The sequence below is a fragment of the Aethalodelphis obliquidens genome, unplaced genomic scaffold (genome assembly GCF_003676395.1).
Source record: "Aethalodelphis obliquidens isolate GAN/ISIS:26980383/991018 unplaced genomic scaffold, ASM367639v1 scaffold7, whole genome shotgun sequence".
NCBI classification, from domain to species: Eukaryota; Metazoa; Chordata; class Mammalia; order Artiodactyla; family Delphinidae; genus Aethalodelphis; species Aethalodelphis obliquidens.
The window spans coordinates 5,713,820-5,738,947 of record NW_020837951.1 but is presented as its reverse complement, the minus strand read 5'-3'; the positions used below and the strand labels follow the sequence as shown (position 1 = coordinate 5,738,947).

The following is a 25,128-nucleotide window of genomic DNA, read 5'->3' as shown; positions in this document are numbered from 1 at the left end:
CCTCCTCTCTCCTCCCAGTGCAGACATTCTCATCCTGTTCGTGGCTCCGTCAAGTGTTTGGGAACTGATGGGCCGGCAGGCGCAGAACAGGTGGAGGTGAGGGGGGGAGGCGGCCTCAGGTGGAGGCGCCCGGGCTCTCAGCGCTGGTACCTGCTTTGAGTTCAGGCTGGGCTGGACAGCCAGTGAGGAGCCCCGGGCAGGTGGGAAAGGAGCTCTGGAGTCCTGTTGGTCACCCGGAGGTCCCAAGCCCTGTTTCACTTTGCCTTATGGCCAAGGATGGCCCTCGGGCCCGTCTGTTCCCAACGAATGTGGAGGTCGGCAGGACCTGGTAGGGCCTGGGGAGCCGGGCATTACTCTGAAACCAGCCTGATGCCCGAGCTGTCTCTGGCCACATCCCTGGTGCTGTTTCTTGGCGGAGCGGCTGGGAAACAGCATGGGGTGATGGAAAGAGCACAGGATAGGGATTCTGGGGTCCTCGGGGCTGAGTCCCATGCCGACGGGGTGGGGTGGTGTGATCTGGACAAGCGGCTTCTTTGCCTTTAGTTTTCCAACTGGTCCATGGAGGCATCAGGCTGGAGGTCCCTAAGGACCCTCCTTCTCCTTGGGTCTGTCTTGGAGGTCCGTTCTGGGTTCTTGTTCCTGCCCCACACATGGAAACAGATGAAGGGATGCAGCTGGCCTCAAGCCACACAGCCCTTTGGAGGTGTGAGGGCTTCATCACCAGCTCCATCTGGGCTCAGAAGTAAAGCTGGAAGGACCACCTGTCTCTGTTCGCCCAGGACTGGGGGGTTTCTCAGGGTATGGGAACCGGGATGGTTGGTCACACCCTGACATAGAACCAGCAGGCAAAGTGACCGCAGATGAGGGATCTGAGGAACTCCTGGCGGCCCCACCTCTCCTGGAGCAGCTCTTCTCGGAGGGTGGCATCACCAGGAGGCTGTCCCAGCAGTCCTGTCGCCAGGGCAGGTTACAGCGCACCAGGCCCTCTCTGGCATCTTCTTGGGTGATTTTCATGTCCAGTAAAAAAATATAAAAATTGTCTATACATTTAAATTGTAAGGCAGTCAAAGGCAGGTATCATTTCCCCCCATTTTACAGATGAGAAAACCGAGGCTCGAACGGGTGAAGCAACTTGCTCAAGACCCCATAGCCTGAGGTCTCGACTCCTGGCTTTGGGGGCATTTTCCACCACTCTGAAATCCAACACATCATTGTTGAGGGCCTCGTGGGCTTCCTGCCCTGGGCCATGTGGCCCCCACCTCCACACAGCATACAGGGTTGCACCTACAGTCCCCCTCCGCCTCTAGTTCTTCCTCCATAGGTGGGGTAACAGTACTTGACCTTCTTACCAAACGGGGCTGCAGAGAACACAAAGGAAGCTGCAGTTGCAAAGTGGCATGGGAATGTTTGCAGGGTTTTGAAAGGCAAGATTTAAGGGACTGCACTTCCCAGGATGTCCGCAGGTGGATAACAGTGCTGGGCCCTGGCCTGCCCCCTGGGACGGACTTGAGCAGTCAGGCCCTAAGGGCCCCGGCCCCCACCGTGGCAAGTGTCCAAGCCACAGCCTGGGGGCGGGGGTGGGGGGTAGGGGGCCGGTCAGGGCCTCGGGAGCGGGAGGCAGGAGGGACTTGCAGAGTTCCAGGCAGCCCGTGGCCCCTCCGCTGCTTCATCAAGATGAGGGAGAGGCCCGTTTTCCAACACGCCCAAGAAAAAAATATACATAAAGGTTGATGCGTTTTCAAATGGGTTTTTGCTTTGCTCTTCTCTTTTCTCCCTGTGAGTATTAACCTCGGGGACCCCGGGGACGGCTCTGCTCGCCAGAGCACCTGCTGGGGTCACGCGCAGTCATTAGCTTTGCGGTCACTGCAGAATAAACCCCAATTCCCGGTGCCGGGGAGAGCGTGTGCGCCTGAGCCGCTCCCGGGAAGCCCGCCTAGCGCCTCGCTCCCCCGAAGTCACGCTTTTCCTGCCTGACTGGCTCCTCCCGCTGTATTCTACCTCCAGCTGCGGGGGCGTCAAAGAAAAAGATGAGATCAAGTTGAGGGGAAAAATTGTCTGATTTCTTGAGCCCTTTGTTTCCCAGGCCCCTGGCAAGCGGGGCTGGCTCCGGGTGGGGGGCTGGGAGGCCCGCCGGACTGGCCAGCCGATGGCAAGCGCCAGCAGCGCCCTGGCTCTGGAGAGGGGCGCAGGGGGCTGCAGGCAGGGTGTCCAGGGGCCGGCATGGCACGGTTTGGCTCTGGTACACCGCCCTCCAACCTCTTTCTGTCTTTTGTCAGAACCAAGCGCCTCCAGGCCTCTACACAAAGACCCAGGACCCGGCCAAAGCCCCCAACAGCCCAGACATCCTTGAGATCGAGTTCAAGAAAGGTAGGTGCCCGCCTGTCAGGACTCCAAGGCGTGGCCTCTTGGGGCCCTGGCTCTTTTCCCCTCTTTGCCCGGGAGCCTGGGCACGAGTCCTCTGCATCCGTCCTGTGTTCCTGGAAGCCAGGGTCCAGGCTGGGGCTTCAAATGTTCCCCACTGTCGCCTCCCCAGATGGTGTGATCTGTGGAAGCCTCCAGGCTTGGGAAGAAGCACCCTCTGCTGGTGTCCGTCAGTTCGTGGGCACCAGGTCTGGAGGGAGCATTCTAGCCCCTGAGCAACCACTTGCCGACTGCTTTGGCCCTTTGGGCAAGTCACTCCACCTTCCTGGCCTCAGTTTCCTCATCTGTAAACTGGGGATAAAAGAGTATCCACTGCCTCATGTTTTCATGGTATAGAATAAGATCTGGATGAAGTGTATCCAGCGCAGGGCCCTGCACCACAGAGGTGCTCAGCCAGTTATGAGTCTTACAGAGCCAGCCTCGGGGGCCCCCTGACCCCATAGCTAGTCCTGAGTTAGCTGTTTGATGCGTCTCCCTAACCCCCATCCTGGGTTCAAAGCTGCTGCCACTCTTGCTTGTGTCCTGATCTCCTCATCTTGAAGTGTTTGCTGGCCTGAACTGAGTGCCTAGCCTTGAGCCTGGCACCAGGGACAACCCCCTTGCCCTGAAAGATGGAGGGAAAGAAAGGCATGCTGGGTAATGGAAGGAGCAGGACCAGGTTCAAGGTGAGGGCTCAGAGTGTCCAAGGAGAGGACTTTTCCAGGAGGCTGCAGAAATCGGAGAGGCAGAGACGGAGGAACCAAGAGGGGGCGTGAGGGCATCCCAAGCCCAGGCAGGGAGGCTGGCCCTTCTGTGCACCAGGCAGCTGCAGGGAGGGAGCAGAGGGAGGGGGCTCTGCAGAGAGGCCTTTCCCAAGGCACCTCGGAGACGGAGGATGGGGAGGGGCAAGCAGGGGCCCGGATAGATCCCCTGCTCTCACCTGCCAGTGTGACCTTGACAACCAGCTTCACCCTTCTGGGCCTCAGGCTCACTCGCCTGTAAAATGGGCCACAGAAAGGATGCTCGCAGGTGCCGAGCACGGGGTATGGAGTGAGGCGCTGGGAAAAAAGCCTGTTGGTACTTTAGTAAACTGCCTCCTCCCGGCCTTTCCCAAGAGCCTGACCAAGTCATCGGGCATTTTCATCGCTCCCCCCGCACCCCGCCCTGCCGCTGTCAGTTCAAACCCTTGAATTTCATGCCCCCTGGGGACCAAAAGGCCCTTAGTCTAAGGTCCCTAAAGGTAGCTGGAGCACTAAGTCCAGCTTAGGCCCACTCTCTCTGCCCCAGGGCTGTGCTGGCGTGGGGCCTCTTTGGGCATCATCTCTGAGAAGACGGTGAGATGAACCCAGGCTGCACGCCCCACCCCAGGTCCCCCGGAAAACTGGGAGGGCGGTGAGGGTGGGCAGGAGGCAGCGTAGGGTCCTGAACACAGGCGCTGAGCCCGAGAAGAAACGTGATCCATTTTAATGATCTGGGGACTGTCTGGAAAAAAAAGAAAAAAGTAGACGGGAGGAACCCTCCTCGGCTACTCCCCATTCACTCTCTAGTTAATTTATTTGAAGTTTTAATCTAATTATTAACTATTTTAAAGGCTAAGAGGCTTTCTCCGGCAGCAGCACCAACAATGTCCGCTCCTCTCTGGGGCAAGCCCCATCCAAGGCCCCGCGAGGGCCATAATAGGACCCGGAGGGAGAGAAAGGGAGAGGGGAGAGGCGGGGGGTGGCGAGAGGGGCTTAAGGTTCATTATTGGGCAGACTTACATTTAATAGCAATTTACAACCAAGTTATAAAACCCCTGGAAATGGGGGTTAAGAATGGTGAGGCTGACAGCCCCTGAGCGCAGCCCCTCCAGGCGGCGCCCGGCTAATAAAGACTCGAAAGCCGCTATTGAGGCCTGATTGGCACCCGATGGCCGGCCACATGGTAATGAGCTGGGCAGATGGGTGGGGGATTAGCCGCCAACTTTGAACAGCTTTTCTTTGTCACTGTTACAGCTCTCTTGTTAGTCCTCTAATACATTTATTGCTCATTTCACACCGCTCGAGAAAGCGCCCCTTGCTATTCAGAGTCAACCCCGAACCCACACACTGCCCCCCTCCAGCCCCCCCCCCTGACTCGGCCCTTCCCTCCCCGAGCGGCTGCCTCCCTCCTGCCCTCCTGCCACCCCAGACCCAACTTCTCAGAATGCAGACGCCTCCAGCACCTTGCCTGCTGGCGCGGGCATCATTTCACCCCGTCAATCAGATGGCTGTGTGCGGGTCTGGGGTACAGGGTTGGGGCTTGGGGGTCCGCCTGACAGACGTGGCCAGGGGCCGTGTGTGTGTGTGTGTGTGTGTGTGTGTGTGCGTGCGTGTTTGTGTGCGTGCATGCGTGTGTGCATGTGTGTGTGTGTGTGTGTGTGAGCTCAGCCGCACCTCAGCCAGGCGCTCCCCCCGCCCCGTAACTGGTGGGACAGAAGGTACTCCCGGTTACTGCCTCGTAAGACAATGGTGGAGCGTGAAATTCAATTAGTTCAGGGGCTGGTTCCAATTTCACAGCCCCTAAATGCAAAAGGAGCAAAGAGAATGGGAAGGGTGGGGGAGAGGTTTTTATTGCATTTTCCCTTTCATTCTGGGGGGCTTTCTCTCCCCTTCTCTCTCCCCAGCAGGCCTCAACCTGCACAGGGCTTTTCAAGGAGTCATTTGGAGTCCATATCTGTCACATCCATTTAAGGCGTTTCGGGTGGAGGGAAGGGGCGGGGTAGCAGGCACAGGCTCGTCCGCTGAGCTCCAGCCACGGGCCCACTGCCCTCTCCTCCTGCCCTAGGGGTCCCTGTGAAGGTGACCAACGTCAGGGACGGCACCACCCACAGCACGGCCTTGGAGCTCTTCCTGTACCTGAATGAAGTTGCGTGAGTGCCCGCAGCCCTGCCCGGCCTCCTGGGAAGCCACCACGTTGGGCAAGCACCGGCCCGGACCACTGTGGGGGGGCTGATGGTCCCAGCCTGAGGCCGAGGGGCCAGGGAGGACAGGCCAGTGTCCCGCAGTCAGCCTCAGCACAGCCCCATAGCCATGGGGTCCTCTGGTTCCGTGGGAGAATCCTGGTGGCCCTCAGCCTTGGAAGGTAACAACCCCAGGGGTCTACTGCCCCCTAGGGACGGTCCAGAACTTCCGAGCTCTCTACTGGATCTGAGACCAGGGTAGAAGGAAAGATGAGCAGTGGATAGGGCTGGGTGCCACGTGAGGCCCAGGACAGAGATAAGGGAAGCTGCACGTTGAACTCGCTGTGTGTCCTAGGATAGCCCTTCCCTCCTTGGGCCTCAGTTTCCCCATCTGTCCAATGGGTGGTTGGACCAGGGGGCCTGGCTCACACGTCCTCTGAGTCTTGGATCCCGAACTGGTGCCTGACGCCCTGCCTGTGACCCCGAGTGGCCGGTTCTCCCCACAGGGGCAAGCACGGTGTGGGCCGCATCGACATCGTGGAGAACCGCTTCATCGGCATGAAGTCGCGGGGTAAGTCGCTCGCCAGCCGCAGGCCTCGGCTCCCGGCGGCCCCTGACACCCCAGTCACATGTGGGTGTTGCTCCTCCCAGGCTGACTTTGGGCGAGTCCTGTCACCCCGCCAGACTGTTTCCCTCCTGGGACTGATGTCTGAAGGCATCACGAGAAGAGCTGTCCCAGGAGCAGGGAGAGGCTCAGAGGAGAGAGGAGACGGGGGCCAGGCCTGGAGGTCGTGCTCTCCTGTGGCCCTGGGGCGGGTCGGCCAGGCTTAGAAGCAGACCGTGCAGGGCTGATTTCGTGGTCATTAAGGCTGCGTTGAGGAGGCCAGCTGGCCTGGTGGGGTGGGAATCCCGCCAGGGGTGGGCGCTGTGAGCCAGCCAGGGCCTGAGGGCCTGTTCCAGGGTCTGGCAGGGCATGGGGGCGGGGCTCTGCCTTGGTGCTGGGTGGCTGCCACCTTGGCTAAGCTGCCCGGCCCATATCCACCTCTGGCTGGGCCTGGAGGGAGGATAGGCTGGTCCCCAAGCAGGAGCTCTGTCTCCTCCTAGTAAGCAGAGCCCCATGGGTCCCTATGGGTCACTCATCGTGTTGTCTGGACCACACCCTCCCCCCATCCACATGAGGGGATCTCCTGTTCCCCAGTGGTAAAGCAACGCCGCGTGCTTCCGGACTTCAAGATGGAGGGGCAAGCTTTCAGCAGTCAGAGTCCCTGGGTTGGGCACTCGAGTCTCTAAGCACCGGGGGTGGGGTTGAGTCCTCTTGTGTGGGCAGGTGTTTAACTCGCTTTGCTTAGGGTCAATTTAGAAGGATGACAGCCAAATAAAGCCAGGCCAGGGTATAGCCATGGCCCTTTGTCTTTCAGGGTGTTTTTACTAAGATTCTAAACTCCAAAGAGAGCCGATGGCTGGATTTCAGCGGTTAGAAAGGGCACTGGTCGGGAGGCAGGATGCTGGGGCTTTCATGCCAGGTTCGCTGTGTCTTGCTAGATGACCTTGGACTTGTTCTCTCTGGGCCTCAGTTTCCCCAGGTGTAATGCGGTAGGCATGGGGATGGGAACGGGATCATTCTGGCTCTGACCTGTTTGAATTTATCTCAAAAGGGGAGGAAGGAAGGAAAGTGGCTTTCCCTCTTTCGTGTGTTGTTTCCTCTTCGACACACATATACTCTGAGAAACAACCTAATTGAAACTCTCTCGGGAAGGCCTTGTGGAGAACAATATTACTAATTAGCTGCTCCCTTTTATTCTCACTTACCTTTGTATCTTACCTATATTAACATCTGCTTAAATGTCGCTTTGTCTCAGTCTGCCCTTGGGAGCCAGCACAATGCAAACTATGCAAGGCAGACCCTGGAGGGACCTTGGGGAGCCAGAGACCAGCACCCTCGTTTTACAGGCAGGGAAACCAAGGCTCGAAGTCACAGGCACCAGGACCAGGACTGATGTCCAGACACAGAGAGGCATGGAGTGGAGGGCTGAGAGCTTGAACTCTGCTAGATCGGGGTTCTAGCCCATGTGTAATAGCAGGAAGTGGCCTAGGGGAGGAACTTCATAGATGGCAGCAGCCCCACAGGGATGCTGAAAGGGCAAAGGCAGCCTATGCCCTCTGGGTACCGTCCGAGTGGCTCAGAGATGTCCACTCTGCGCCTATTGTCACGTCCCTCCCACGCCCAAGGCAGGCATCACTAATTGATTGTGGATGTAGATCAGTGCTGCTGACCATGGAAAGATAAGGGCTGGCCTGAGGTCACTCTGTGAAATGGCACGCAAGTGAACTTGAACGGAAGGAGGTAGTCATAAAGGCGCGAACTGGGCTGATCTGGGAAGACATCCTGAAAGAGGTGGCAGGAGAATAGGCTTCAACTGGTAGAACGTGGAACAGAGTGGAGTGGGAGCCTTCCAGCAGGAGTGGTAGAGAAGGTAGGAGGAGCCCCAAGTGGCCAGCTGGGTGGTGGGTTGGGTCTGAGGCTGACTGACTCCCTGGAGACCTTGGGAAGGCACAGTGAAGGGCTGGTGTCAGGGGGCCAGGCCCTGTGTACCACCCTTGACTCCCCATCTTGGCTCCATCACCGTTGGGAAAGCAACATAGCCTCTCTGAGCCTCAACTTCTTCATCTGTGAAATGGGTTGTGGTGCAGATCAGAGACCTGTTGACCCATAGCAGGAGCTGTGCCTGGATGGTAGACTTCCTACCTTTTCCCCAGAACTGGGGGCGTCATCACCACTGAAGGTGGGAGTCACGAGATTAGCACTCGGTTCCAACTCCCTTGGCTTCTGACCACCCACCTGAGGAAAAGATTCCTGGAGCACAGCCCTCACTCTACCCAGGTACTGTGTGTGTACCTGTGGGGGGCTGTCCCTAAAAGCATAGAATTTAGCCTGAGCGTGGTACAGTCTTTGGGGAAGACAACCGGGGTTCTAAGTCCCAAGAACTTGCTGTGTGACCTTAGGCAAGTTGCTTTCCCTCTCTACGACTCTCACCAACAAAGATGGGCACGCGAGGTGATCTCCCCATCTCCCTCTGGAAGTTCTAACTTGCCTATTTTCTGACTTGGGTTGGGGGGTGAGAAAAGAAAGTTACTTCATAATTTTAGGGGGAGGTCTTGTTTTTTATTTCTCCCAATAATTCACTGTGAGAAAGAAAGGCAGGGGGTCAGGGCAATAAACGAGGACGAAGTGGATTCACCCACAGGTCTACCGTCACGGTCATGGGAGAAGCCGTTAATTGTCAATTATATTGAGGGCGCAGCAGGAAAATGCTATTGTCTGTACCTTGGTATACAAGGGGGAAATGTCATTTGTATTGATTTTACAAAGCTCGCAATTGAAATTTGTTAAGGGCTTGGGGGTTTTGGGGTGGGAGTGGGTGGCGGTGGATGGGTAGGAAGTTGGGCAGTGCTAGTGGCCTGGGTCTGGGGTGGCCGGGTCGGCAGCACTCGGGGCCATGGGGTCAGCGGGCCGGGGGCTGGGGAAGCTGCAGATGGAATAGCTTTCGCTGTATTGTGGCTGTTCACATCGTCATTATCACATTATCTTTTTAACTCTGGAGGGGGGCTAGTTAAGTGAAGTAAGTGTAATCAGTGGGGAGGAGAAGGGGGGCAAGGAAGGCAGGAGGGAAGCAGGGAAGGAGGCAGCACGGGCCCTTCCCTCGCCTTCTCTCCGGCTGGTTCCTCTCCTCCCGGCCCTGCCCTGTGGGGCTCACCCCCGCCTGCCGCCACTGCTTCCCTCTGCCGACCCCCTCCGCCCCCTCCTCACTGCCTGCTTTCTGTTCTCCCCTCCACTCCCCCCTTTCCTCCACCCTTCCCATCTCTCTCCCACTCTCTCGTCCTCCCTCACTTCCTCCTTACTCCTACATTTTCTGGCTAAGAAGGAAAAAGGGTTGCCGCCCACCTGTCCAGGCCTCCCAGAGGCTCCACTCAGACGGAATGTTCCAGAGTGGAGGGAGACCTGTGAAGCAAAGGTGTTTGCATTCCCAGAAGCCTGGAATGGCCGGACTCAGAGGCCTACCCTGGTTCCCAGGATGGGGCCTGTGGGGTTCCAGGAGCATAGAGGATGGCTAGAGCCCCACCGGGACTTGCCTCCCCCTCACCATGGCAACCGCCTCTATCCTTGGCCCTGGTACCTAAGCGGGGAGCCCTTGGGCTCCAGCCAAGCTCCCTTCCCCTGGCCTTTCCAAATCTGTCCCTCTGGATACTGCTTTCCCAAAGGATCAGAGGCTCTGGTCCAGGTGCCCTAGCCCCCAGCTCCGCCCCCGACCCCCAGCCGAGTTGGCGGGTCCCACTCAATTCTGCCAAATTGCTCAATCTGGGCTAACCTGGCAGCCTCAGGAACAGGTGAGAAGGATTTAAGCGGTGGCAGCTGTTTTGGTCCCCACCTCTTCCTCCTTGGTCCACTCTCCCCCAACCTCGGCCACCCCCCAGCTCCTCGCCCTTCTTCCCCACCCGCTCCTTGGCAGTAATTACGGTGTGATTGAAGCTGCTCCACGGAGAACCGCTGACACCTCTGTCTTTTTCCTGTAAACACGGAGAGATGAAAATAGACACTTGAATCCGCTGTGCGTGTCACTCCGAAGATGTCTGCTGTCTCTTCCACAGCGACACCGAGACTCACCTGTCATTTCCTCCTTCTTTTTGCGCAGTGGTTTGTATGCCGGCTGTCAAAAGCCCCAAATCCATCGTCTTTTAGCATCAGGATTCTGTCACTGGTTTTTTTAAAGTTATTTCCTTTTCCAGAAGAAATACACAGAAATCATCTGTACCCCCTACCCCTGTGGAGAGGAGAGGGAAGATCTTTAAGATACACACACACACACACACACACACACACCCCCCACAGCAGCAACCTGAAAAAACAGGCTTTTTGATCAGTCACAATTAACTTTAACTTAACCTTCTAAGAAAAGGAACAGGAATATTAACTGTGCTGGTGTGTTTCATGGCTGCGGCATTTCTTCTTGCCTATGATTCTTCCTGCGGCAGCCTTGGAGGGTTGACAGCTGTGAGGGTGGTTCTAAGGGCTCAAGAATGGGTGACTCTGCCTGCCAGGCACTCTCTGCTCTTTTTCTGGGGAGCCTCTAAGGTGGGGCAGTAGCGGGGGCCCTAGGGCAAGCATAGCTCTTCCTCCGTGGAAAGTATGGATGTCCTCTCGCCCTGCAAACCACCGGTGCTGTTCCCTGTCTGGACTGCGGGGAAGTGGTGCTAGTGAGCTGGCTACAGTGTTCCAGAGACAAGACCACCAGTATGCACTGGGGGACAGTGTCTGGGGGCCCACCTTCAGGCAGGTCTCGGTGGAAGTTAGAAGGAAAAGCAGCAGACACTTGCAACCTTCTCCTTTTCCAGACAGGTGGCCGGGGCCTCAGAGGGGAGTGAGGTGGGCCAAGGTCACATAGCAGAGCTGAGCTGAGCACTCTCCGTAAAAGTATAAGTTACGAGGGACTTCTGGTCTACAGCTCCGGCCCTACAAATACTCCTTGCACCCTGCCCACAGCTGGCCAGATGAAGACAGGAGAGCAGGAGGCAGCTAGGTTCTCCAGGAGCTGAAAGTGAGGAGGGCCCCTGCTACTGGCCTGCCGTTGTATGTACCAGCGTAAGGAAGGTTTTGAAAGTTTCTGAGTTTTTACAAAATGTGGCAAAATAATGAGGGGGAAGCAGAAGGCCCATTTCTAGTCCGATCTATATTGAGTCCTTAGTATATACTAGGATGAGAAGACAAGTAGGGCTTTGTTCTTGTCTTGCCTTTGGTGGCTCTTGGTGACAAAGTTTATGGGGTAATTGAAAACTTGCTCCTTTCGCATTGCGGTCATTTCTGCCATTTTTGGGGAGGCAGATATTTTCAAAAGTTCTGCACATCTCTGTCTTTGGAAACACACTGCTGAAGCATCAGGCCTTTCTCAGTGACCTGGGGCCATTGGGAGCCACTTGTTGGTGGCACCATACTGTCCCCACAAGGAGCAGCCCCAAATCCTGTGCTGAATTCTTGTCTGCTTTTCATAGTTTCTTTTGTGTCCCCGCACCCGCCCCCTCATGCTGTCATTTTCTCGGCCACCCATCTGACTCCAACCCCATCAACCTTTCTAAGCCCTTTCTGGGTTGTGTCTCTGAGCCGTTTTGCAGAAGTGGGTGACGGAGCCTGTCTGAACCATGTTTATAAGGGTAACGACGAGGCCTAGTGAGGGCCTGAGGAACTCCCCAGAATCGAGGGCTTGGGCCTGGTGCATAAACTTGGGGATGTGGGTGTTTTCCTACTGGGGAGGCATTTACTCCCACAACTGATTCAGGACAGCAGAGGTGGCCCTAGAGCTGCGGCCACACGAGTGAAACAGGACAGGCACATTGTAATCACATCAGCTCCTGGTCTCTTTGATGTGCATGTCCCCCGAGACCAGGATATCGGGGGTTTGCAGATGAGAGACTCACCCCCCGCCCCTGCCAAGAGGCTCTTTTCCCCTAGGGAACACCTCGGAGCCTTGGGAACAGCCCAGGGTCTTCCTCGGCCACAGCGCCTCAGACCTGGGTGTCCTTTTCATGCCTGGTGAGCACTGGATCACTTGGCAAAGGCCCTAAGAGGCAACCTGGAGCAGAGATGGAAAACCTAGATGCAGGTTCCACTCCCCCTGGGCAAGTCATGTCCCTCCCCCGGGCCTCTGTCTTCCCATGTGTGCAATTGGTATGTTGGGCCAGATTAGCATCTTAAGGACTGCTTGGTGGAGCCCAGGGTTTGCAGAGGGGCCCCTGCTCCCCACAGTGGGACATTGTTTTCAACTGTACATGCCGAGCTTCCACCTCAGACTGTTCGAATACAGCATTTGCAGCTAAGTTAGGAGAACGCAGGTAATCCTCAAGGGCCCTGACATTCCTGTGGTTCCCAGACTTAAAGATTAAAGACTAGAGAAGCTCTCTAGGGCGAAAGTTTCTGGCTACTCACATCAGACGCAGTCTTGCCCATGTCCCCTTTGGACTTCAGAGTGGAAACAATCTCCTTTCTGGTTTTGGGGTTTTTTGAAAGCATTTTTCTAAATTGTAAAATATAGAAAACAGAAAGCTTACCATTTTAACTGTTTTGAGTGTACAGTTCAGTGGCCTTAAGCACAACATTCGCGTTGCTGTGTAACCATCACCGTCCCCCATCTCCAGAGCTTCTTCATCTTCCCAAAGCGAAGCCCCGTTAAACACTAGCTCCCCATTTCCCCTCCTCAGCCCCTGGCACCCAGCATCCTACTTAGTTCCTACGAATCGGACTCTTCTAGGAGCCTCACGTAAGTGGGACCACACGGTATTTGTCTTTTGGTGACTGGTTTATTTCACTGAGCGTCCTGTCCTCAGGGTTCACCCATGGTGTAGCGTGTGTCTGAACGTCCTTCCTTTTTAAGGCTGAACGTTTCATTGTATGTCGTTATCTCACTTTGTTTCTCCACTCGTCTGTTGATGGGCATTTTGGTTGCTTCCACCTTTTGGCCCTTGTGAATAATGCTGCCATGAACCTGGGTGTGCAGATCCTTTCTGTGGAAAGACGATGGTGGTACATTTTGAGGATAACTGAAAGCTTGCCCCTTTAACGCTGTTAGTGTTATGTGGTGGGAAGAAAGGGACTTGGGGGGGTGGCATTTGTGGGGATGGGGCGGTTATTAGCCCTCCGTCAGGACAGCAGACACGGGGCAGGTTTATCCAAGGTGCTCACCTGAACCTGATTCACGAGGCTGCACTGCTGGGAAGAGGGAGCCCGGCCATGTGCCCGGGGACCATCCTGCCTCTTCGAACCTTAGTGCCCCCGAATCTGGGGTGGTGCTACTTACAAGACCTTCCTCTCAGGGCTACACCCAGCCAGGGCCAGGCGCCCCTTGTCACTTGGAGACCATGCAGTTCAAGCAGATTGTTTAGCAAATGGAGGATTTGGGCCTGAGATCGTGGGGAAGGGACCTAGCAAGACCGTCTTCCCATGACCTTTTGGGTTTGGCCCCCATCACCTGCTGGTCCACAGGGCAGCAGACAGCGCTGCTCGGGGACTCGGGGGCCTAGATTCGGTTCCCAGCTCCACTTCAGCCAAGTCCCTTCTCCTCCAGGGCTCAGTTTTCCCGGCTGTACAGTGGGGTCAGCACAGGTGACCAAGGCAGTCAGGATTTCTCTGCAGAGACACGGCTGCAGGGGAGCCGCCGGCTGAAGGTGGCATGTGTGTGCACACGTCCACGCGCGTGCATGCGTGTGCACAGCCGTCCCCTCCCCTGGCTCCCTGGTGGAAGGCAGGAAGGGACATCCGGGACCCTGGGCTCCACCAGACTCGGTTTAATTACAGGTTTTCAGCTGCGGGCCGGTGGGCACGAGTTGGGAAGGAGGGGGGAGCAGCTCTGAAACCCTGTTATTTTCCAACGTCTGAGGGCCTCTTCAAAGGGGGGCATCTAGACATTTTCTCCACAAGCTGCAGAGTGGACTGTCGTGGCCCCAGCATGAATATAATGACGGATGCATTTTGCGGCAAGCTGGGAGTGAATGGGTCCGACCGGCTTGTCTCCTGTCAGACGAGTCATTATTATTTTTTTCTTTTTGTCATTTGCTGACACTTTGGGTTTCACGCGTTTCTCTCTTTTTTCTTCTTCTCCCCCTGCCTGGAAAAATGGCTAGGTATCTACGAGACCCCAGCGGGGACGATCCTTTACCACGCTCATTTAGACATCGAGGCCTTCACCATGGATCGGGAAGTGCGAAAACTCAAACAGGGCCTGGGCTTGAAATTCGCCGAGCTGGTGTACACGGGTGCGTTGACCCTGCAGCTGCTCCCCTCCCCTCCCTCACCCAGGGGCACCCTCCTCCAGTCCCGCCTTGCCCACTGCCACTTGCTGAAGAGCCCCCGGAAGATGCGGGCTGAAGGGGGGGTGGAGAGAGGGCAGGGGACGAGGAAACGAGGAGGGGACGTCGGGACCTGCCTTGTTCACAAGGTGTGGAGGGAAATGCACCAGTTCCCCGGGCTGTCCAGCTGCCTCCCGCTGCCTCCGCCGCCTGCGACCCGCATGACGGCTGCAGGGCCAGGGAAGCATCTTGTGTCATGCCTATGGCTGCCAAGTTTTATCCAGCACGTGCCGGGTACCTGGCACTGTGTGGGAACACAAGTCATCCTAGGGGGCTTCCCAAGTTTCCTAAGAGAGCTGCGGCCAGAAACTGAGTCTCCGAGCAAAAGGAGCTTATATAAAGTTACACAACTGGATGTAGCCTAGCTGGGATGGAGCCCAGGTCAGCCTGTTTCCAGGCAGAACCCGGAGCCGCTACAAGAACCGCCGCAAGCAAGGGAAAGCCTACCTGGACCGAGAGCGGGGCCCCGGGCCTGGGCATTGCCTGGGCCAGATCCCTACTGGGAAGCCACCGGGACGGCCAAATGCCCAGCCCATGTGTGGAGTGTGGGCTGGGCTCCAGACTGAGTTTCCGTGCCTTACCTGCTGCCACAGGGTAGAAATGCAGTCCTCCCGACTCCAGATCCATCCCCCGCTTTATACCAGGGGTGACCAAATGCAGCCCGTTGCCTGTTTTTGTTCAGCCCATGAGCTAAGACTGGTTTTTACATTCTTCAATGGTTGGGGAAATTTTTTAAAAAATACTACTGTTTCATGGCACGTGAAAATTACAGGAAATTCAGGTTTCAGTGTCCACAAGTCGTTTTGGGCACCACCTTGCTCATTCGTGTCCGTGTTGCCTGTGGCTACTTCAGAGCTACACTGACAGAGCAGAGTAGTTGCTAGAGAGACCACGTGGCCTGCAGAGCCTAAAATATTTACTATCTGGCCCTTTCCAGAAAGGGCTGACTCTATTCTATGACATTAACATCTCCCTAATTTGAGAAATCACATCGAACAGCCCCTCTGAGCTGTTGGGGGGGACAGGCTGCCGTCTATGGGGACCTGGATGTCAGAGGGACCCCAGGAAAGTTAATAGTAATAGTAACTGCCTGGTAGAAGCCTCCACCGCCCTCACCTCTTCCCCTCGTCCCCCACTCGGAGGTTTTGTTTCCTCTGAAACCTCCTAATCGCTGGAACTCATCTCGGGATTTCAAGGGGACATGGTGGTTATTGGCTGGCATTATTTTTCCCTCCCATTGTTCCCAGGAGCTTTGAAGCCCAGTCCCCCCCTTCCCAGGTACAGACAGGTGTTTAAATAACATTGTCTCCTGTGGGCTCTCTTGCTCAGCGGGGTTTCCACACTGAAAGGTGGATTTTGGTTACAAAGTGGCGAGAGTCGTTACGACGCGGCAGGCTGCGATGGGGGGACGGCACCTGGCCGGGGCTGCTTCTGCTCAGGGGGCATCCGTGGAGGCCGAGAGGGGGCCAGGCCGCCAGCCTCCCTCCCCACGCTAGATCGGCTGCCACCTCTCTTTTTTTTTTTTTTAATTAATTAATTTATTTATTTTTAGCTGTGTTGGGTCTTCGTTTCTGTGCGAGGGCTTTCTCTAGTTGCGGCGAGCGGGGGCCACTCTTCATTGTGGTGCACGGGCCTCTCACTATCGTGGCCTCTCTTGTTGGGAGCACAGGCTCCAGATGCGCAGGCTCAGTAGTTGTGGCTCACAGGCTCAGTAGTTGTGGCACACGGGCCCAGTTGCTCCGCGGCATGTGGGATCTTCCCAGACTGGGGCTCGAACCCGTGTCCCCTGCATTGGCAGGCAGATTCTCAACCACTGCGCCACCAGGGAAGCCCGGCTGCCACCTCTCTTGCTGCCCAGCCCTGAGCTGGGCACTGACGGGTATTATCTAATCTTAGCTGCACAGAGGTGAGATGAAGACGCTTGCCCAAGGCTTCACAGCTGCTGAGAAGTGGCTTGGAGCCCAGGACAGGCCAGCTTCAGAGGCCAAGTTCTCGGCCACTCCAGCAGATCCGAGGTGGGTAGGAAGCTGGGCCGGGGCCATGAGCAAGGGGTGATCAAGGGGCGCAGTGGTGTGCACAGGGCAGCCCTGGGTGTCAGGAACACAGCGTGGCCCTTGATGTGGGGCCAGGCTGCCTGGGTTGAGTCCTTGCTCTCACCCACCGAGCCCTCTAATTCCCCAAGTGTTACAGTGATTAGGTTTAAAAGGAAATAAAACCTCAGAGTGGAGGCTCCTCCCGGGTAGTTGTTATTAACATTAACCTCGACCAGGTGCCTCTGCCGACCAGGCTCCCACAGATGTCAGGGTCGGCCTCTGGCAGCAGCCCGTCCCCACCCCCCAACAGCTCAGGGGGTCGGTCTGTTTGATGGGATTTCTCGCATTTGGGATGCATAAAGGCTAGAGAGCAGGGATTAGCTTGAGCAATTTACTTGACCTCCCTGTGCCTTGGTTTCCACATCTGAAGAATGGGGATAATTCTGCCTGTCTTATAGTGAGGCCTCAATGCATGGATATTTGCAAAGCCTCCAGGACACTGCCTGGCATGGTCTCTGAGCATGGACGCAGGAGAATGGGGCCTTGCCTCTGGCTGGCTTTATGATCTTGAGTAGGTCTGTCTCCTCCCAGAGCCTCAGTTTCCCTTCCTGTAAAATAAAGGGCGCAGGCCCAGGTCCCTTCTCCATTCTGTCTAGCTCCCCAGTTATAGAGCCACCACTCTGCTATGGCACTCAGCTTCCTCGGAGCCCCTGTGGTCTCGGGGCCCAGGGAGACAGAGGCCCGGGGAAGCCCTTCTGCCTCGGTCCCACTCCTAGCTGCCCTGACTACTGTGAGTACTGTCTCCCCCTCCTCTCACCCCATCCCCAAATTTCCTGATCTGCCTTTATGAGGTTTATACAGACCCCCTCCCTCTAGGAGCACACTGGCCTCACCCCACAGGGTCATTCTGGCATGACCTCAGCTTCAAGACCCATCTCATTTAGGGTGTATAGCTCACCTCTCCCCTCACCTCAGTTTCTTCAGCAGTAAAATGGGTATAATGCACAGAGGGTTGTTGTCCTGATGGGTACAGAATTTGGCCCAGCTCCAGGCCCCACCCACTGTGCATCCCCCAGCCTGGGACACGCAGGCTGTCCCCAGTGCGGCACTCGGGACTCACTGCTCTCCACCCCAGACTGGGTCTGCTGGGAAGAGATATCTGAGCACAAGGCCCCCATGGCGGGAGGGAGAGATCCTGAGATAAAGCCCAGGCCAGGCACTCCCACAGGGGTCTCTGCCCCCATATCTCTGGCTCCATCTCCCACCTCTCTTCCCGCCTGGGAACCTAATGGTCTAATTATCCCGACTTAGAAAGATGGTCGAGCCACTGGGGCATGGTTGGGGGGTGGCCATCAGTGTGCCCTCCCACGGGGCTCTGGGCTAGAGTCAGGAGCACTCTGGATCTCGCTGTGTGGCTTTGGAAAGGTTCTTTCCCTCTCTGGGTGTCTGTCTCCCTGTATACAGTGAGGGCCGGCAGAGGCCATGTTCAAATCTTGAAAGCAAAAACTCTCACTGAATCCACACAATCCCCCAGAGAATGGTTAGTATTACCTCCTTGTGCAAATGAGGAAACTGAGGCACAAAGAGATCACGTGGCTTGTCAAGGTGGAACCAGAGGTGAACTCAAAAGGCAGGACATCGGAGAGTGAGGACGCAACCCCTTCTCTCCCTGCCCGCCCCTCCCCCACGTCTGGAAGCCACCGGACCCGTCGTGGAGAAGGCCTGCTCCCCTTTCCCACGGAGGGCCTCAGCAGGTGCCCCTGGAGGCCAGGGCTTCCAACAATAGCCGCAGAGCCCGGGCTGACCCAGCCCTTTATCAGGGCAGGAGATCGCGCACCATCTGGCCCCACAGCTGCCCAGGTGGGCTCACCTTCCCGGCTCCGTTTCAGAGAAACCCTACCCCTCTCGCTGTCCCTCCCCCAACCCTGGCCATGGCCCCCCTGCCCTCGGCAGAAACTGAGAGGAGCCACTGTCCAGACCCTGGGCAGACGGGGGACTGAGCACGCGGCCCTCTGTGGCCTGAGGGATCTGGGGGACAGATATGGGTAACGGGGGATGGGGGAAGCGCATGTCTCAGGCAGCTCGGGGGTGTCGCAGATGTAGACAGGGAAGCTCCAAAACGATCACATGAAGCACAGTTGTTAGAACTGGGGCCGACTGAGGTCAGGTCCAGGCCCCCCGCTACAGCCCGTGTGATCGCGGAAGAGTCTCTCAAATTCCCTGAGCCTAACTTCCTCACGCAGAAAAGAAAGAGGCTAAGAGAGGTTTTTCTCCTGCGGCTGGGAGGGTCCAAAGAGCTGGCCCAGTAAGGAACTTAGCATGGCGCCTGTGCTTCATCTGTAGAAATCTTTGTGTGTGAAAATATTAGCAGTATTTTAAAGACAGGTCACTTATTTCCAAGGGGTCTGCCTATCCTGAGGGGTGGGGCTCTTCCCAGCAGCGTTCACAGCAGCCCCTGAGCCCAGGGCCTCCATGTACAATAAGCCTGCTAGTCCTGGGAGGGCGAGACAGTGTCATCCCCACTCAGCAGATGGGGAAACAGAGGCACAGAGAGGTGAAGGCCCCACACACCTGGTCTTTCTGACCCCAAACCCACCACTCCGCTGGGCACCCCCATCGCTCGGCCCCAGTAACATATGTCTGAGTCTTGCTTGAGGTCTCCTGCCCAACTGTCTGCTGCCCTGATAAAACAGCCCCCTGTGGGCAAAGGACGGGGCCCCTTCACCACTGAATGTCTGTGGTGTGAAGCAGCAGGTTAGATCCCCTGCCCCTGCCCCTTAGGGGGTGACTGCATTGCAGGGTGTAGAGGTGCCTCCTTACCCCCAGGAGCCCTACAAGGTCACAGGACAGGGGCAGGCGGGCTTGGTCCTCACTGTTGTCATTTACAAGTGCATGTCACGCCAGAACTCCACAGTGAACAAGGCAGATGCGGGACTGCCCTCCCAGGCTCACGTCTGCCATGACGGGGTGAGGCACAGGGTGCCTTTCCTGGACCCCAGTCCTCCCCACGTCCTGGCCCGAGGCAGGCACACGGTGGGCCTCCCCAGCACACTCGCTTCTTCCTCCCTGCAGGTTTCTGGCACAGCCCCGAGTGTGAATTTGTCCGCTACTGCATCGCCAAGTCCCAGGAGCACGTGGAAGGGAAAGTGCGGGTATCTGTCTTCAAGGGCCAGGTGTACATCCTCAGCCGGGAGTCCCCACTGTCCCTCTACAACGAGGAGCTGGTGAGGTAGGCGCCCCACCCCTGCCCCCAGCTGGGCACAGACCCTCATGTCCAGTATCTCCTCCGACTGGCTTTCTCAGCAAAGATATGCCCAGGCACGTGTAGGGTATGGGGGAGACAGTCCTGAAGATTATCCACACCACCTCTGCCCTCATGGAATGTACAGGCTAGATGGGGAGAAAGGCCCCAATCAAAGGATCACCCGAGTGCAGGATTAGGGAAGGAGGTGCTGGGCGGTGGGGAGATACAGGATATTTGGGCTGGGTATAATAACGGGGGTGTGGGGAAGTTTCCCCATGGAAGTCATTTCTGAGCTGGTCTCCAAAAGAAAGGAGTGAACCAGGTGGAGAGGGGGCAGGAGAGTCTCCAGAGAGACTGTCCTGTGCAGAGGTTCAGAGCCTTGGAAGAACCCAGAACATCCCAGGCACTACAAGAACCTGGCAAGGGTGAACACAAGGGCTCCCCGTGGGACATGCTGGTGGCTTGGGCCAGGCTGCTGGTCCTGGGAATAGAGAGCAGCAGATGGAGTTGGCAAATGTTTAGGAGGTGGGATCGAAAGGGCTTGGATGGGGAGGGAGATGGAAAGGTTCAGAACCACCCTGGGTTTTCTGGCATGAGCCGCTGGGTACACTTTGGTGGCGATGACTGAGTTGAGGGAATGGGGGGTGGAAATCATGCATTTGGATTTGGACAACTGCAGGATGAGTTTTCTTGAAGATAGGCCAGGAGAACTACAGTCGGCCACTGGACACACAGGGCTAGAGGTGAGGAGGAACGTGGTCTGAGGACACTGGATGATGGGGCCAAGAGGAGACAGCCCAGGGGAGCGGCAGAGCCAGGAGGGAACCTTGAAGAGCTGCCTCCCGACGGGCCAGGCTGAGAGCGCTGAAAGGACGTGGGAGAGGCTGGGGAGCCCTGGTGGGTTGGGTCCAAGGTAGCAGTTGCCTATTAGCTGCACCTGTGTTTGCATCCTGAATGACAGACTGGCCTTGACCGAGGAGCAAGGTGTTCCCTCTGGAGTTCACCTGGCCAAACAAGAGGTGGGGACAGGCAGCCCCACCTGATAAAGTCCCAGGTCCAGCTTGGCTCACGCTGAGGCCAGCTCTCCCCTCCCGGAAGCCGGTCAGGAATTACAGTACGAGTTTTGTTTAGCGGTCAATATTATTTTTCTCTCTCCCTTCTCTTTGCCGTGTTGCGTTTCTCTCCCCCCTTCAATCTTCCTAAACACTTTAGAAGCCATAAATATAGCCGAATCAGTTTAGATCAGTCGGGGTAAATGTCAAATTATCTTCTCTCTTTCTCTCTCTGGCTCTTTCTTCCCTCCCCCTCCAAATCAACAGCCTCTAATAATCTGTCCAACCCTTCATTAAGCCTTACAGTCTCACTCAGGGAGATTAAATGAATAAAGTAAAAAGGGAACGGGAAAAAAAAGAGAGAAAAGCAGGAGCATTTATTCTCACTGTGTCTCCGACCATTTCCCTTTTCTTTCTGATTTCTACATCGCTGACTTGAAAGCCCTTGAGTGACAGCGTCACAGGGACCAGCGAGGAAACCGCGAGAGGTAGCAGAACTGGAAATGCCGCGGCACAGTAGGTAGAAAGTACCGTAATTATAGAGCAGGTCAGAGCCACTCGAATGAACAAAAATAAAAGCACAGAGGTTTTCTGTAGACCGTCAGGGGAGGTAAAAAAAAAAAAAAAAAAAAATCATTGTAAACTTTTTCCACCGGTACCCCCTACCCCCCGAAACCACAAATTTTAAAAGAGGTTTTTCGGTGCCCGAGAAACACCTCTGGGAGTACTTCAGCAGTCCCGTGGGACAAGTTTGTCCCTGGATGTGGGCCTCTCTTTGCAGGGGCTGCTGGGGTGGTCTGAAGGGCCTGTTTGGGGGCAAGGGGGTAGCAGAGTTTGTTTCGACTCGTGAGAGACGGTGGCGAAAGGACGGATGCACGCGGGGAGCAGGAAGGGGGTCCAAGCCCTGCTTTCTCCCTGGGCTGAGCGCAGGGGCCCTTCCAAAGGGGATGAGTGCCTCAGACAGCGGGAGCAAGGCCAGGAGTCCGAAGCCGTGTGGTGGTTCGGGATGGGGGTGTGGAGGCGCAGGGCGGGGTCATGATAAGCTTCGTTTATCACCCCAGCAAGGTCTGCAAAAGCGCTTTAGGTGGGTCCAGCCTTTCCCCTGCCTGGTGAGGGGTGCCAGGCTCAGCCCCTCGGATGTCTGACATCTTCTCCCTTTACAGGCAGCTTGCTAGTCGATTCCTGGTGGCTTCAGCCACCTGAGCCCTGGAGGGGCGGATGGAGGTGAAAAGGAGGGAGCATTGAGAGCGTGGGAGTTCCAGCTTCAAGGTCCCCTGGAGGTCAGGGCGAGGGCGTGGCAGGGGGAGGCACAGAGCCCAAGTCCTGACAAGCTGCGGGGCAGCCGGGCGTAGAGACCCCGTTTGTTGTACAAAGCCCACAGTCCACAAAGAGCCGGTCAGAGGCACAGCCTCAGGGTCTCAGAAAAACGGCAGAACCCCTCTGCCCTCCTCCCCGATCTCACCTCTCTGGAGAAGGCTCCTGAGGGGACAGGCCACCCCCTTGTCCTTGAACCTTGAGACTGCTTTGTCCTGAGGCTGGAGTTCTGCAGACATGAAGACAAGGGGCTGATTCAGAGCAGGACGCAACAAGGGGCCCGTGAGAAACGGGAGGGACCCCCTTCCCCCAGGGGGCTCACAGGGTGGCCTCGTGGAGTCAGATCTGAGACCACAGCGCCCTGAACTTGTCCTCAAAGAGCATATCACAGTTGTAATTATCGAAGGCAGATGGATGATTGATTGCTTATGTCTGCACTCGCCACCCCACCACCCCCCGCCCCCCACGTGGGTGTTGCTCCTGTCTGGTTCTTGTTTCCTCAGCACCTGGCACAGCGCCTGGCAGGTAGTAGGTGCTTAATAAATCCCTGAGTAAATGAATGACTGAATGATGTTAGTAAAGCTGAGTGCTTACCTGGTGCCAGGTGGCAGCTACATCATTTCACGTGGAGCCAGTGATGAGGCCGAGAGCCCCATCTCACAAGTGAAAGACTGAAGCTCGAAGTGCGAGAATATTTGCCCTAAGGTCTGTGGCAGGGGTGGAGCCAGGATGCTCACCCAGGTGGCTGGACCTAGCTGACTGTGGTTGGGGAGGGTTCCAAAGCGCAGCTAAGTGAGAACACCCAAAAGATGAAGGCTGTCGAATCTGGAAGATGGAAACTGCAGATGGGGGGCAAAATCTGTTCCATTGAGTATAGCAGGGGTTGACTGGGCACTTTTCAAAACCAGCTGGCATCGGGTGGGTGCCCATGTTTGAGGATGGGTTAGAGTGATGGGTGTCCATCACTCAATGGGCAAACAAGGTGAAGAAGACTTCGTGGACATATCTTAACTGCTGGGAACTCTCTGCAGCTGAGGGATGCCATCACGCATATCTGAGGCTGTTTGGTGTGTAACTCCTGGCCTCCCAGGCCTTCAGGCCACTGGACACCACCAGCTGTTCCTGGTTACTCGTCGAAGCCCTCCACAGCCCGAGGGCAGAGCTGGCTCCAGTGCATGTCCTGAGGTTACAGATGCAGTGCCCTGGTTCGTGGGAGCAGTTCACTGGGCTGGCGCTGGCTGGACCAGGACCCAACCTGCCCGTGTGCGTAGCAGGGATACGGCTCCCTGCTCTGCAGCCCCGGCATGATCCCCGGCCCCGGGTAGGGCTCCCTGAATTGGAAGGAATGGAATGAAAAGCCGAAGTGCAGGGAGTGTTGGATCAACACTGAGGAAATGCCTGGGGGTCTGTGAGGCTGAGGTCCCTTGGATGCCAAGGCCAAGGCCGGGGGATGCTGACGAGCTCCTACTCTTTTGCAGCATGAATGTGCAGGGACAGTACGAGCCAGTTGATGCCACTGGTTTCATCAACATCAACTCCCTCAGGTGAGAAGCTCTGGGCCCTGATGGGTCCTCAGACCCTCCAGGTGCGGGGCGCAGGCTCTGCTGGGACCTCAGTGCTCTGACCACTGCTCTGCCCTAGACAAGCGCCACCTTCCTGTCCCTCCACCTGCCACATCCTCAGCGCCTGCTTTGGACCCAGCCTGCTCCCATCCTCTGCAGGGCCCCAAGGCACACTTGTGACAGCAAAGAGCAACAGAGGGTCCTGGGCACTTGAGTTCCCGGTTTCTGGGTTCGGCTCTTTGCCTCTGACACTCACTCCCACCCTCTCCAGCCACTAGGAGCCCCTTTCCTGGGCAGGTTAGCAAGGGGAATGGCCGAGGGGTAGAAAGAAGCCACAGAAGGTCACCTGGCTGGCTCCTGCCTTCACGTCCACATACAGGAGCTTCAGGTCTAACTGGAACCATGGATCTCCGTGGCCCAGTGGGGTGATACACGCCATCTGAAGCCACTCAGACCTGGCTTCGAATCCCGCCTCTGCAGTTGGGTCTCGGAACCCTTCTGAACTTCTGGAAATCGTAGGATGTTAACCATACCTGCCTCACAGGTGCAGTGAAAGTTTGATCTGAGTCCGTGGAAATCAAGCACTCTGCCCAGACCCTGGCACCCGGGAAGGGCACAGTGCCTAGCAGCAGGGGCTCAGTGGGGCTGAGTTCAGAAGGCCTGTCTGTCCACCTCTGGGTTCTTAATCCCCATCTTCCTTCTCCTGGGGCTTGAGTTTCTCTCCTCTCGCTGATAACACGCCCCCAGCACGAAACCATTTTCTCTCAGAGCCAGTCTCCTGTCCCTGGAGCCGAGACTGGGAAAGACATGGATTCCAGCCCGACAGTCACCTCCATCTCCCCGCCTCCTTCACCCCTTTTGTGTTTTATGACTCTATAAGCCCTTTTAAATGGCTCCGAACACACGGGGTTTTCATAATGGCCTCTTCATTTCTCCCATTGCCAGTTTAACGCTTTGTCTTAAACAATGGCAAGCAATGTTTTCCCCCTAAGATAAATTAATTACATTATCCTGATTGGAGGGCAGGAGGGGCCAGGGCAGGAGAGGGAGAGAGGGAGAAAAAAAGACAACTCCACACACATCTTAGCAAACAGCTGCCCCTGCCACCCCACCTCTGCCTGAATTAATTGAACTGAGTGCATGTTGTTATTGTTAATTTACATTTTTCTTTGTTTTGAATCTGGTTTACAGGCTGAAGGAGTATCATCGCCTCCAGAGCAAGGTCACCGCCAAATAAACCGGCTGATAATGGGGAGCTGGGCCTCCTCGCTTTGCCCATCTCCCAAGTGCAGCCGCTAATTGTTGTGATAATTTGTAGTTGTGACTTGTCCTCCAGGGCTGGCAGTGCAGTGCGGGTGCCAGGCCCCGGCTTTGTTCCCTGGTCCCCTGGAGCCTGCAGAAGTGGTCAGCAAACGGACGGGGTGGGGGCCGGCTGCAGGCAGGAGCTGTAATATGACGATTAAAAAAAATGATACATTGGTCTTTTGTTTATTTCTGCAGAAAGAGGAGTGAGAGTGTGTGTGTGTGTGTGTGTGTGTGTGTGTGTGTTTGGTGAATCATGCTTTTCTTAGACCAACCTTTGTGTTTTCTGACTAAAGCACTGCCGAAGGCCACCTTTTGCCAGAGAACCTGTTTATCTGGAAGAATCGACCCCTCTCTCCAGCAAAAAGCATGGAATCCGAAAGCACCCACCCGCGTCATCCCCTAGCCC

The 25,128-nt window shown here is 56.3% G+C and overlaps 1 protein-coding gene across 4 annotated transcripts in view; it reads left to right on the top strand.

The window, feature by feature from the left end:
* Positions 1 to 24,898, top strand: part of ASS1 (argininosuccinate synthase 1) — a 50,990-nt gene extending 26,092 nt beyond the window's left edge. Inside the window, exons 9-16 of one of the 4 annotated variants that reach the window (XR_003432438.1) lie at positions 2,277 to 2,367; positions 5,206 to 5,290; positions 5,827 to 5,891; positions 13,988 to 14,119; positions 19,318 to 19,474; positions 20,984 to 21,057; positions 23,334 to 23,399; positions 24,609 to 24,660. Coding sequence is in view for 2 of the 4 variants with exons in the window: in XM_027104529.1 (XP_026960330.1) it covers positions 2,277 to 2,367; positions 5,206 to 5,290; positions 5,827 to 5,891; positions 13,988 to 14,119; positions 19,318 to 19,474; positions 23,334 to 23,399; positions 24,609 to 24,654 (642 nt within the window). In the remaining 2 variants the exon portion in view is untranslated. Of the gene's footprint in view, positions 1 to 2,276; positions 2,368 to 5,205; positions 5,291 to 5,826; positions 5,892 to 13,987; positions 14,120 to 19,317; positions 19,475 to 20,983; positions 21,058 to 21,704; positions 21,822 to 23,333; positions 23,400 to 24,608 lie in introns of those variants that run through there. The other 3 variants (XR_003432439.1, XM_027104529.1, XM_027104530.1) reach the window with 3 other exon arrangements.
* Positions 24,899 to 25,128: the final 230 nt, after the last annotated feature.